Source organism: Fistularia commersonii, chromosome 17 (assembly GCF_037954325.1).
Source record: "Fistularia commersonii isolate RoL2024-O1a breed Wild chromosome 17, RoL_Fcom_v1.0, whole genome shotgun sequence".
Taxonomy (NCBI): Eukaryota; Metazoa; Chordata; class Actinopteri; order Syngnathiformes; family Fistulariidae; genus Fistularia; species Fistularia commersonii.
In genome coordinates this window covers 4,305,310-4,318,037 of record NC_141300.1, presented here as the reverse complement: position 1 = coordinate 4,318,037, position 12,728 = coordinate 4,305,310, and the positions used below count along the sequence as shown (strand labels likewise).

Here is a 12,728-nt window from a genome sequence, read left to right as displayed (position 1 = left end):
TTCCAGCTGCACTGATTGGCACAAAATTGTATGATCAAGCAACAAATGACATATTTAATTGGAATGACACCATTTTAAGCATAAGTTTTACTCATTTCTTTCCCTGAGAAGAGAATGTACCACATATGGATTTTTTTCATTTTAAGATAAGACAAACTTTATTGATCCACATAAAGGAAATTCCTTTGTCACATCAGCGTAGCAGTTATAATGTCAAAAGAAGTAAATAAATATGAATATAAATATGAGTATAAATAGAAAGGCAGAAGACAGGCGATAACAAGACAAAAAAACAAAATAAAACAACAAAAAAATACACAAATAAATAGACAACAAATCAGTAGACAACAACAACATCAGGGATGACAATAATGACCGATAAAGATTAAACTCTTTACGCACATCATTTGTCTTCTAGTGTCCCTTATGTTTAATGCCCACTCACACACCTACACAGCTACACACTGCCACCCACATGCCAAATCCCACACTCTCCACCTGAATTGGCTAATGGACTGTTCAATCTCTTGAGGGATCGTGGCGATTGTAATTGCAGCTTATTGGTGTCTTGGCCGTGACCTTTACCAAGGGGTGTAACAGTTGTTTTTGTTGCTTGAGTGTTGGGGGTGGGTACGCGGCGAAAGCATGGGAAAACACTGTCCTCTTGTTCACATGCACTAAATGGATTGTTTAAAAGGATGCAATAGAGGGTCTGTTCTGCGCCTGATGTGATGTTCTCATGCTAATGCTTTTAAAAGGACTGACAAGAAACCCTAATGGTATTTTCAGCTTATAGTTTAATGACATTTACTGTAAAGCCTTCAACCATCGGAAGGTGAAACAAATGGCTGTTATTTTGATATCAGTGAGGTCTTAACCTTACTTCTTTGACACAAAAACCTGTGATGATAACATGTGCCTGAAAATATAGTTGCCATAGTTGTCTCTGTGTTTCTTCTAAATTATTTTAGTATTAAGATACAAAACGTAAGCTTTAAAAATCATACATAGTTACCTAGATATAGATGAATAAATATATATACTTATAGAATTCAAATAAATGATGGTGTGTGTGTGTTTGTTGTTTGAACTGGAATGTGTATATGTATTGTATGTATTATATTATATTTATATTCCTCATGATCAGTACAGCTCATGTATTTATTCGTATGTTGCTTGGGGGTGTCTTTATGTGTAGTGTAGTTATTTGAATATTGAATATTGACCTTATTACACTGTGTGTGTGTACTACCATTATAGACTATCTTTGGTAGCAGAAACCGCTGTTGCTTCTGAGTACTTTCTTGAGAACGTTTATCTAATTATAATGTCCATGTTGATTACCTAGAATCTGCATCAACCACAAAAAATATACTTGTTTGGGACCCCTGGGTAATCAAAATATTTTGCTTTGCAAGTTATATTTGACTTCAGGGATGCTCACTATTCTGGCGGGGAAGCTTTTATATCCTTAAATGTACTCTTAAAAATACTTCTCAGCATATTTTCAAGGCATCCAAACAAACATGGTCATGAACATCAGCAGGAGCAGACGATAACTTTTTCCCCTCCCGCCCCCCGCCGCCCTCAGTGACTTTGACTCTTTGGACGAGAGAGACCAGGAGAAGAACAACCAGCTAGGCTTCGACGTGGCAGAGAGGGAATTTGGCATTTCACCCTGCATGACTGGCAAGGAGATGTCCTCTGTGGTGGAGCCAGACAAGCTTTCTATGGTCATGTACCTCAGCCAGTTCTATGAGATGTTTAAAGACACAGTGCCACCTGGAGGTGAGAAATGGACACGTTGTTCATTTCATAATAAACTGAGATGTGCGATTTTAACCAGATGTTTCATCAATAACATTGTTGTAATCAATTATGAGCACACACTAATTCGCAGGTTTTCATTTTATGAATTTTTGTGCAGATAATCACAACTTAAGCCCCGAAGAGAAGGCGGTGCTTATAGCCAGCACCAAATCTCCCATCTCTTTCCTCAGCAAGCTCGGTCAAAGCATTGCGATCTCTAGGAAACGTAATCCCAAGGTCAGATTCTCAGTGAAAGTTCAAATACAGCACATGTCATTCTTGTCGGTAACTCATGACATTTCATCAGCAGGACAAAAAGGAGAAGGATGTGGATGGTTTGGGGAAGAGACGGAAAACAAGCCAGTCTGAAGAGGTGAGTACTCGTGACCGCGTGACGTTCAGGCAGAACCACCAATTGATACCAAGTGATCTCTCGAGCTGCAAGTGATTGATTTTATTTGTTTTTAATTACTTCAGGAGGAGTTGTCCAAGGCTAGCCGTGATGACCGGCCCTCTGTCGCAGCTATCTTGTCAGAGAGAAAGATGGATTCTGCCGCAGCGGGGAACAACAACAAAGTCAAGGTCATGGCCACCCAGCTGCTCGCTAAGTTTGAGGAGAATGCTCCGGCACAACCCACGGGACTCAAAAGACAGGTATGAAGGACGAAGAGGCTTAGAATTTTGGGGCATGATGTTGTTTCATTGAGAAACAATATAAAGAATTATTAGCTGAACTCTTAGCCTCGGGTTCTGTTGTCTCATGATGAGATACAGCCATTGCAGTCAAGAGGCGAGTATGATTCTGATAACACTACATCATTCACAAAGGCGACTTCAGCCCCCAGATGTCAGTTGGGCTGAGCGTTGTTTTTTTGTTGATGACAAAGCAGCAGGATGGCAGTGGTCTAAAAAAGCGGACCGTATCATTAATGGAGAGAAAGGAAACGCGAATACGTCTCGACTCCTCTCTTTCTCAAGCTGCCTCTTAAGTGTTTTTTTTTTCCTCAAAATCCCATCCAAAAGCCCAGCTAAACAGTACCCAACGTTCTTGCTCGGCTAGCCACAAACACACAAACACAGCATTTCAGTGCGGCCCTGCAGCACAAAATGGTAAGCTAGCGGCTTCAGCCATCCCCTTGGGGAAACTACGTCTATTGCTCACATTTGCACCGTGGAGACAAAGCCCAGTTTTTCTCTCTGTTGCTTTCACTAAGCAACAAGGATGCGCGTGGCAGCAAATGCTCGTCTGCTCGCTGCAAAGAGAACTCGTGAGTTGTCCCCATTATCTAGTGATTTATCTGAAAATGGATTCACGGTCCAGTTTAAGCTGCTAAACTCTCCCCAACCTCCGGTGTAGGTATGTTTTAAGCAGAGAAAAATCATTTCAAACTATCTCTTGCAGTGACTATCCACAAGTAGACAGACTGTTGTGAAAATACGCAAATGGCTCGGTAACGTAATTTATGGAAATTTATGATGATTCCATTCATACTTGAACATACAAAGAAGGATGCATACAGTGCAACAGCCCTTCCTTCCCTGGCAAATGGGCCTTTTTTACCTCACATGTTTTGAAAACAGGATGCTGAAACGATAGAATTTTTTCTCCTTTTCCAACTTAACTTGATTTCAAGCAATTGGTTTAACAACAGGTCTCGTAGATATTCTTTTGTAAGGGGCGGCATGGCGCTGGAGCGATTGTACATGGAACCCAAAATTTCTGGTTCGGTTCCCTGCTTGTGTGTTGAGCAAGACGCTGAACCCCTCACCAATCCCCTGGCGCCGCTAGATGGCAGCCAACTGCTCACGGTTCATCCATGATGAGTGAAATCTGGAGGAGGAATTTCCAGCAAGGGATTAGTAAAGTATAATAAAAAGAAATCCTCCAACAAACTGCCTATTTTGCTCTGCTAGCCGCTAATTACAAATTCACCGTATCGCACAATCCAGATAAACCCAAGTTAGCCTGAAAATAAACATTTGTAAATACAGCAACTTGGTAAGAATGATCCTAAATTGTTGGCAGAATATGCAGAATGTGATTTTTTTTTTTTTTTCTCATCTTATGGAGTGTGAACCGTAAACATATCAAGTGTCGAAAAAACAAAAAAACAAACATCTGTTTTCCTTTACAATATGCTCACACTGCATATGAAGAGATAATTTGCCGTTGTAGAAGAGGAGCACTTGTAGCATCTTTTTGTAGCATTAGATGTTACACTTTTAGGGGTTGGAATCTAATGTAAATTATAAGGTCCCATATTGGTGTTTAATGAATAGTTAATTTTGTCTCTTGTAATTACGATCAGGAAGTAATTCATTATGATGATTATAATGAGTATTACAATTATGAGAATAATACAGTCCTTTTACACTTTCCATAAAAAGAGTTGCATAGCAGACTTGCTGTTTGCACTGGAAAACGTTTTTTCTTTTGTTGCTTCTTTACTGATTTCCATTCCACACGACATTTGTTTCGGAACATTAAAGCGCTATCTAGAAATGTGCTTGATCCTCTAAAGAAGGTAATTTTGCCAGTAGTAGCAGAAATTCTTATCAACTGCTGTCAACTCCAGCCCATTCACACATTTCATTTTTTTTCTGCTTTTCTCTCTATATATCTTTCTCTCTCTGAACATCTCCACCTCTACTCATGGACGGTTTCATGACGCATTGCATGGTTGTTTGCATTGTCACTGGCTGGTGTCTGTCGACTTTGCCCGACTGCAAAAAGGGGGACTCTCTTCCCAATCTGGACTGTCTCTTGCACCCTACTTCTCCCCAAATCCTTGTGAAGGATCCAGTGTGTCTGGCACCTGTCCCCGCTTGGAGGAAGGTAAAGTGTGGACCCGCGTCCACCTGAAGCTCCCGTAGAGACTCACCCCTAGACTGACCTACTAACCGTGTCTCTGGTGTATCTGATTGGGGAAAAACTGCATAGTGTTAACTTGGTGCTTGTGTGAGCCATGTCTTCTGAATGCAGATTGCTGCGTTATTTAAGTGTGTGAGTGTGTGTGTGTTTGTGTGTGTGAGACAAGAGAGGGCGGTGCCGTCATGGTCGTCTCCTTGCTTTTCCTGTCCCTGTCCAGAGGCGCACTCAGCAGCAGGAGCAGCTGAGCATTCGCTATAAAGAAAAGCTCAAGTGTCAGACGCTGCCCAGTCGGGGGGAGCAGGTACGACTAGCTGAGATTCACCTGCTAGTTTAGCTCTTCTCCTCCCCTAAACATTGGAAGAAAATAGCCTTGCCAAACCAGACAACCTGCATTATAGTCAATAGATCCTTGGTAGTGTTGCTAATGGATCGTGTTCATCGTTGTGAAATTGCCCTTTACTTACTCATCTGACAAAAAAAGTCACCCAAATCCAAAAGGACCATTGAAAAAGCTGACCATTTATTTTGACAGAGTCGTCACAAAAAGCTAAAGCAGATGCCCTAATTGCAAAGTAGTTTTTATATTTAAAAAATGTGACACATGCAATTTTTTTTTATTTGTGTGTCATGATTTTATCTGAAATGCGCTTGCTTTGTTTTTAGTTTTTTTGTCTTTTTTTTTGAGCTCTCTTAAGCTCGGACAAAGCATTTTTGTATGAAACTTAAAGCCCTTTTTATTTTCTTGAAAATTTATCCCATGTCCAGATATTGATGGAGTTGAATATTGTGTCTGCTTTTTTGCCACAAAGGCAATCTGGCAAAGTGTTTCACAAAAGACAGGGAAGAAAAGTATAGTTAACTTCCGGAAACAGTTTTTCGTCCTTTGGAAGTTCAGAAACTTGTTCTTTTTTTGTCTTTTGACCTGATTGGGTTTCACACTGAGTCACTGATTTAAGGTGACTCAGCCTCGCTGTGACCTTGTGTGCAGGATAAGCGGTTTAGACAATGAACTTAATGAAGACTTAGTGGGTGGTTTGTGTGTCTGTAAGTGTTCACTAGTGCGATCTGCCGCCTCCTCTCCGTGCTTGCAGTGAAAGTGAACCTAATGAAGCAGCGCAACAACACACTAATCCAATTAATCGGCTAAATGATGTTTGTTAGGATCCCGCTTTTTAGTGTGCTACCGAAGCATCGAGTAGTCGAATCTCATTCACCCCTAGCAACGGGGCAACATTTTCATCATCATTACCGTCCACTCCTGCTGAATTTGCTCTCCGTATCCCTCATTCCTAAGGCCAGAAGTGGCGCCGACCAACTGTCCAACTCAGGCTCTCGGAGCTGCCCAAAGAAAACCATTCTGCTCCTTTCCTCCTCCTCCTCTACTTCTTCGCTCTCCCTTCACACAGAGGTGACGCCAAAATCTGCCGTATTTGTCTGTGTGTGTCTGTCCACCTCTGCCTCTGTTAGTAAACCCATCAAGTGTCTAGCCAACCCCCGCTTTTACATCAAATCTGATTATATACGCTGCCACTCAGATAACCCCTTGAGTGTGTTCATCCATAAACTTCCCGGACTGGTTTACGAACGTGTTTACTTCCCTGCGACGGTGACACATTCTCACAGGGGCTGCATGATTTCATCCAGGGTGCGACGGCGGGGGATGTGGAAGTTTCAAAATAAACTTGCACTCAGGGGGATTTGGTGTTATTATCTAGTGTCATGAGGTAATGCAGACCACATCCTGCTACTCCTTTTCTTCTTATTACAGATGCGCAACATGTAAGCCTGTTTTTTTTTTTTCCTTACAATCAGTCGCAAGAGGAAACAGTCCTAACGGTCTCTCAAATACGGGTCAGGAGGTGCATCTGCATGGATTCGCGTTTAGTTTGTTGCCGCTTCTTCACATTTTTTCGAATGAGATACCGGTTAGAAGTCGACAAGTGTGAGCTCTATGCGGAATAAACAGCTTAACATAAAACAGCTCAAAACACGTGTAACCCCTCAGCTGAGTTGTGATAGTCTCACTTGGAGCTTTTTTGGCAGGAGCGGGAGCCGTCACACCTTAAGGACCCGGGCCCCGTTCACATACCCGGTATACAGGAGAGGGCTGCCCGCCTTGTCTCCGAGTTTCAGTGCAAACCTGATAAAGCACTAAAGGTGAAAACTTTGCATGGTGTGGTTTTGAAAAAACAAACAAACAAAAAACAACAAAAAAAACATTGAATAAGCATACTCAGGTTCAAAAGATTTTTTTTTTCTTTTCCCCTGTATATGTTAGACATGCACTTTTTCACAAGTCTAATTTCCTTGTCCAACTGTTTCTCTTATCCCCATGGAGCCAAAGAAAAAGCCATCCCATTTCTTTTTAGAGCAGTGGTATTTATCCCGAGGCATCGCTCGGAGTCCCGGCTCACCACACTCCTCTCCTGAGTCATGCCCAAAGGTCAGGTTTGGGTGCTAAGACGATTCACTATCTTTTGAATCCAAAGCTGACAATCACTGGAACTTAAACTTTACTTTCTTTTTATAGGATACACCAAACATAGACTATCTGACACTCGAGTTCACTCGGTTCCTGTTCATCTCAAGCGTAGCCTGTTGTTAGCGTTGCTATTTCTGTTCGATAAAGCTTTCTCGCTGTAGGGCATCGCTTTCTTTGTTTATTCAGTCAGACTTATATTACTACAAAAATTAGAGGCTGTCAGATGAAACGATGACAACCATCCGTGGCCTTTCACCGCTGTATCGCGCTTTTAGCAGAGGAGTTTGTAATCCACAGAAAAGGCAGAGAAAAATCTCCTTTCGACACCCCTTTGGTGAGCGAATCATCTGTTTCTCTGCAGACGCCAGCAAAGCCTTTGCTTTTGGAGGACGACATGCCCCTTTATGTGCTTAGTATTCAGGAAAGGGCTGAGCGACTTGCCTCTCAATTTGAGGGCAAGCCAGTTGGACCACAGGTGAAATATTTGTTAGCCGACTACTGATGCATGCCCAATGCCAAAGGCAGTTTGGGGTGATTTGCCTGTTGTTCTGTGTTACTTTTTGGAAAGCCAGAGCCTCAAGTCATTCGTGTTTCCCTAAAAGTCCAGTTTTCGTTAGACAGGTTGCTGTAATTACAACTGTACTGTATACATAAATGCACAAGTGCTCTGTCTATAGCAGATTTGCTTTGTGATTTTAAAGGCCGGATATCATATTGGTTACCATTCATGTTTTGGCATCTTAATAGGAAAGCAGTGATAGCTTGCCCACATAATTAGCAGCACTTAGATATACAGGTTCACATTACAAATTTGAGATTGGCGTTTAATAGCTGCTTAACACAGCTTTGCTAAGGGGCAGATAGACGGGAGGATCCCAGTAATTTTGAGCATCACTAGATTATATTGCTGCTTTAATTCACGGTTAAAGCGAAACAAGTGTCTGTATAAACTACACCTGTTTTAGATGTTAAAATGCTGCTGATGCTCCTCGTGTTGCATGAAAGCTGTTCGGCAAAATAGCAAGATTTTTGTGCCTGATCGGAGTAATTTCACTAGTAAGGGAAAAAATATTCAATAATGTTGCATTTATAGTTAGTAATATTCTATCTTCAAACTATGAATACAGGTGTACTTGTTGACTAATGAATAATGTCGTTTATATTATCTGCTAATGCAGGCTAATTTAATGGCCAATTCGAGGAAAGGTTGCATTCTGTCACTTGTAAAAAAACAAACAAGAGACAAACAAAGAAAGATGGCTACTTTGTTTTTTTAAAGGACAAACTATTTAGAATTTTGAATATCCATGTAGTTCGCGTTTGTGCAAAACATATTAACACGCTGCTGAAGCACACTCCGGAGTAACTGACCAACAGGCTTTTCTCCCAAACAATTTTTTTTAATTTCAATTTATTTCATTTCAGAGAACATTCTGAATTTCCCATTGTCACCCCTTTTTGTGAACATTTAACTCTGTGCTCTCTTCCCCACTTTCTGGAGACTAAGAAGACTAAGACTAAGGAAAAACCTTCACAGTTTTTCATGCATCAGTGGGACCTGGCCCACTCCCAGTCCCCCCCTGCCTCTCCCCTTTCCTCCTCTTCCACCTTGAGACAGGTAGCGTTTGTCATGCCTTGAGACAATGGATTGCGGAGATGCTAACACACAATACCAGCATTATTCTTCAGTGTGACGCATTGTCTTACTCCGTTGCCGATGTTGTTTAACATGACTTATGATCACAAGAGCGCAGCTCCAAAAAGCCGGCCCGCTTGTTGTGAAATATGGCAAAACTAATTTGAAATGTCATTCTGGTTTACCGTGTTAGTTCTGATAAATCGAGTACATCGGTGTATAATTAATCATAGTACAGTTGGACATAATGTGTGTAATTAATCAACAGACCTGTGGTAAAATAATCCCGAATTCACAGAGGAAAGCTTTTGTGTTTGATGCCTGCCACGCCGAGCTGCCAGATCAACCTCACTGTGTTTCAGCAATGAAATCCGCCGAGAGATAAATCTGGAAAACTCCTATGTTCCCTTTTTCACGTTTTGGTGTTAAAGGTTGAGTTGACCGTTGGCCAACTGGGTTGCGATCCTGTGGTTAAAAGCCCCAAAACACCTCTCCCAACCTTTCTTTTAAATCCAAACCATTTTGGCACCTCTTAACATACCTAAAAAGGTGTACTGTGAGGTTGTTTTTCTGCGATTCCATCGCTGCACATGTGAATAACATACTGTATATATACATGATTATTTTCTCTCATGCGTCAACTCCCTTCAGCTTTCTATTCTTTCCACGTCAAGAGTTATTTTTAAAAGTGAGATTGGCCAGCCAAGCCATTGTTCCATCCATTTTCATCCATTCGGGGAACTGACTGTCTTAATTGGTTTCTGGTACCATTTAGTATGTAATTTTCTTTTTGTGGAGTTCGAATAGCGGGAAATCCAATTTTCAGAAGTTGTATTTGTACTTAATGATTTTCTCTGACCTTTTTAGTTCCTTTTCTATGCCACTAGTTTGCTGAGTCCTGTGTATGCAAGCGTCATCATTTCTGAACTTCCCCTGTTTTAAGCACTTGTTTGTAATGCCCAAACTGATCTCTTTCCACGCCCCCCCCCTTCTTCATTTTCATGGTATTTTTCTTTGCCTTAAATCATTTTTCATGCCGTTCCATCTTCCTTCCTTTTCTCTCTGATGCTCTTGATAGCACTATGTAAGGATGTACACAGGGGGTGTAAGCTCATTGGCTGAACAGATAGCCAATCAGCTTCACCCGCAGGAAGAGCCCAAGCCTCAACCTGAAAAAAAGGATTTGGTAAGCACGTCGCTCAGGAGGTTGAAGGCACGTAGTTCTGCAAGCCAGTATTTCAGAGTGATGTGTTAGTAGAGCTGTGTGTTATTGTAGTTTGAGTCTGCCACATTGCAACTTTGGTCTATTAACCTTGTAGACATAGAGTGTATCTCTGATGAACTTTGGACAAACATAAACACTGTTCATCTGTGTTACAAGGGATAACACGGAACCCTGCTACCTCTGGTAACAACTGTGATGGCTTTAGGCCAAAAGTGACTTTATCTCTTCTTGTGAATTAGATGTTCACTAAAACCTTCACTAAAAAAATGTTTAATCCCCTCCATGTGTTTTCATCTGTGCTGTAAAGGTTTATTTGAACTTTTTTTTTTTTTTTTGTTTTGTTTTTTTTTGTTTTTGCAGGGCTCTCTCAGAAAAGAGTTCCCCGCCAATATCGGTGGCAGCGACGTCTGCTTCTTCTGTCGAAAGCGTGTGTACGTGATGGAGAGGCTGAGTGCGGAGGGCAAGTTCTTCCATCGCAGCTGTTTTAAGTGTGATTACTGCGGCACCACTCTCCGCCTCTCCTCCTATGCCTTTGACGTAGAGGATGGTAAGATCAAAATTAATGTCATGCTTTGCATCTACAATTTTTTTTATTCAGATTAAAGTAAATATTAAGCTTGCTGTTATAAAGTGATTTATGTGTCCAAATTGTAATTTTTTATTTATTTCTTATTTTGCAACATTTTACTGATTACTTTTTATCTATTGTTCTGCTTCACTTAAGCTTTTTTTTCTTAATCGCAGTTTAATGCTTATATCCTCTGTTGTTTATCTTTTATGGTTTTCAAAACACACACATTTTATTGTTGCTTTTCAGTTAAGGCCTCTAACTTCACCATCGGCATCTAGGGCTTTATCAATGACTTGTAAAACACTCCAAGTTACTTTTAATGTGTTTTATAGTCTCCTTAAAAGTGAAGCTGTGGTTGAAATCAGGCCAATATTCAAGAAATCTTGTTGCGGAAAGTAACTGTGCTCCTCAAACTTGCACCCTATGATCCGCAAATAATGACTCACACAGTACACTGGATTACAAACAGGAAACATACAAAAAAAAAATCCTACAAATCATCAAAAGTCAACTTGATTGTGACAAAATGCTGCAGTTTACTGAAACATTTACAGTTCAGTGCCAGTCTGGGGAAACGTTAATGTAAACTTTAACCGAATTGACAGGTTGACCTATAGAACTACAAGGTAGAACTACAATAATTCCAGGTGATTTCAGTTTATAATTCAGCTTGAAAGATGTGTTATGGTGAAGGTTTTGTGGGCGTTAACAACAGAATGTGTGTTACGTGTGTCTCTTCAAGGAGGCTCCGTTATGCTCAAGGATTGATTAAGTGGAAAGTACCCTTAAAAAGAGCTTATTCTATTATTAGTATGATTATCGTTTATAAAACATCTTCTTGTCATCAACTGTGGTACTTGAACCCCGCTGAGAGTCCTGACCGAGTGACAAAAAAAAAAAAGGAGGACAAACGCAGGGTCTGCTTCTGCAGAATGCAGATAATACCTTTGGAGATGAGATTCCCGAAAGCGTGCTGGAAAAGGTTGTCATGTCATTTCTTTATCTTGCAGGGAAATTCTACTGCAAGCCACACTACTGCTATCGTCTGTCTGGCTACGCTCAGCGGAAGAGGCCCGCGCCTGCACCCTCCACGGCTCCGATCACAGCTAAGGTACCTATTTGTGATACCCTGCTAGAAATGCACTTACTGGCATCTTCTGAAGAATTGAATTGTTTGCCGGTAAAAGAGGCAGCATGTGCTTAATGAAACCGCATATTAAGCAGAAGCCCTTTGATCGTGCAGTTTTTCCTTTGGTACACAGCTCCCATACGGCAATTTGGCGATGTTGACATCGGCTCTTTTTCATTTGTCGCAGGAGAACCTGGCACCACAAACTCCAGTGGTAACAGTGGATGCCCCTGGAAAGGCTACAGCAGTGGCATCCCCCTCGGCCGACCACCCTCTCTCAGGTACCCTGCTTTCCTCTATTGCTAGAGTGGCTATGCCCCGCCGTCTGGCCATGGGTTTGGGAGGCTCGCTGCGCACCCTCCAACGCTCGCTCTCCTGGACCTGCCACCAGGTGGCACACAACCCTCTAGACTCTCCCTTCCTGTGCACCTACTGCATCTACCTCCTCTGCTGTTTAACCATCAATATCCTGCTCAACTACCTCTAGCATGACTCCCCCGTCCCTCTTTTCCTTCCTTTCTTTTCCTTTTACCAACTGATATCAGTAGGTTTGTATAGACACTCCTATAAATCTTGTGATTCTGAGTGAACAATTTCTTCAGAATACATCATTTTTTCCACCTGATTTTTTTTTTGGACTTTTGATTGGCAAATCGAGCTAAGCAGCACCCCGGTGGTGTCATTTTAGAATCGAGAGAAGCATTTTGAATCTTCCTTTCTTTCTGGCTTGGAATTTAAATAGAGTGAAGCTGTATCACTTCCGCTCACCTCTCCAGGCAGCAGTTAGCAGTACAAACCATTTTGCATAAGTCAATAACCGCTTCCATTTGTGGTTACATTTTTGAAATTCTGCCGTGTCTTTTTTTTTTTTTTTTTTTTTTTTTCCATTTTGAGCAAGTCAAAGTTCACATTTGGCACTATGTTCTGCATCAAAGTAGTAACTGGAAGTTAATTTTGGTCTGCCTGTGTTTGAATGAAAAGCCAAGCTGAATTCTCCTGTGATT

At 41.3% G+C, this 12,728-nt stretch overlaps 1 protein-coding gene across 4 annotated transcripts in view; it reads left to right on the top strand.

The window, feature by feature from the left end:
- The window catches only part of mical3a (microtubule associated monooxygenase, calponin and LIM domain containing 3a), a 62,841-nt gene that overhangs the window by 22,996 nt on the left and 27,117 nt on the right, over positions 1 to 12,728 (top strand). For 2 of the 4 annotated variants that reach the window (XM_086163551.1, XM_086163553.1), the window contains 15 exons: positions 1,592 to 1,788; positions 1,928 to 2,046; positions 2,120 to 2,182; positions 2,287 to 2,463; positions 4,544 to 4,645; positions 4,899 to 4,982; positions 5,976 to 6,089; positions 6,725 to 6,838; positions 7,020 to 7,124; positions 7,525 to 7,638; positions 8,665 to 8,781; positions 9,878 to 9,985; positions 10,385 to 10,571; positions 11,606 to 11,706; positions 11,912 to 12,005. In XM_086163551.1, the coding sequence (XP_086019677.1) occupies positions 1,592 to 1,788; positions 1,928 to 2,046; positions 2,120 to 2,182; positions 2,287 to 2,463; positions 4,544 to 4,645; positions 4,899 to 4,982; positions 5,976 to 6,089; positions 6,725 to 6,838; positions 7,020 to 7,124; positions 7,525 to 7,638; positions 8,665 to 8,781; positions 9,878 to 9,985; positions 10,385 to 10,571; positions 11,606 to 11,706; positions 11,912 to 12,005 (1,796 nt within the window). The remainder of the gene's footprint in view (positions 1 to 1,591; positions 1,789 to 1,927; positions 2,047 to 2,119; positions 2,183 to 2,286; positions 2,464 to 4,543; positions 4,646 to 4,898; positions 4,983 to 5,975; positions 6,090 to 6,724; positions 6,839 to 7,019; positions 7,125 to 7,524; positions 7,639 to 8,664; positions 8,782 to 9,877; positions 9,986 to 10,384; positions 10,572 to 11,605; positions 11,707 to 11,911; positions 12,006 to 12,728) is intronic. The other 2 variants (XM_086163552.1, XM_086163554.1) reach the window with 2 other exon arrangements.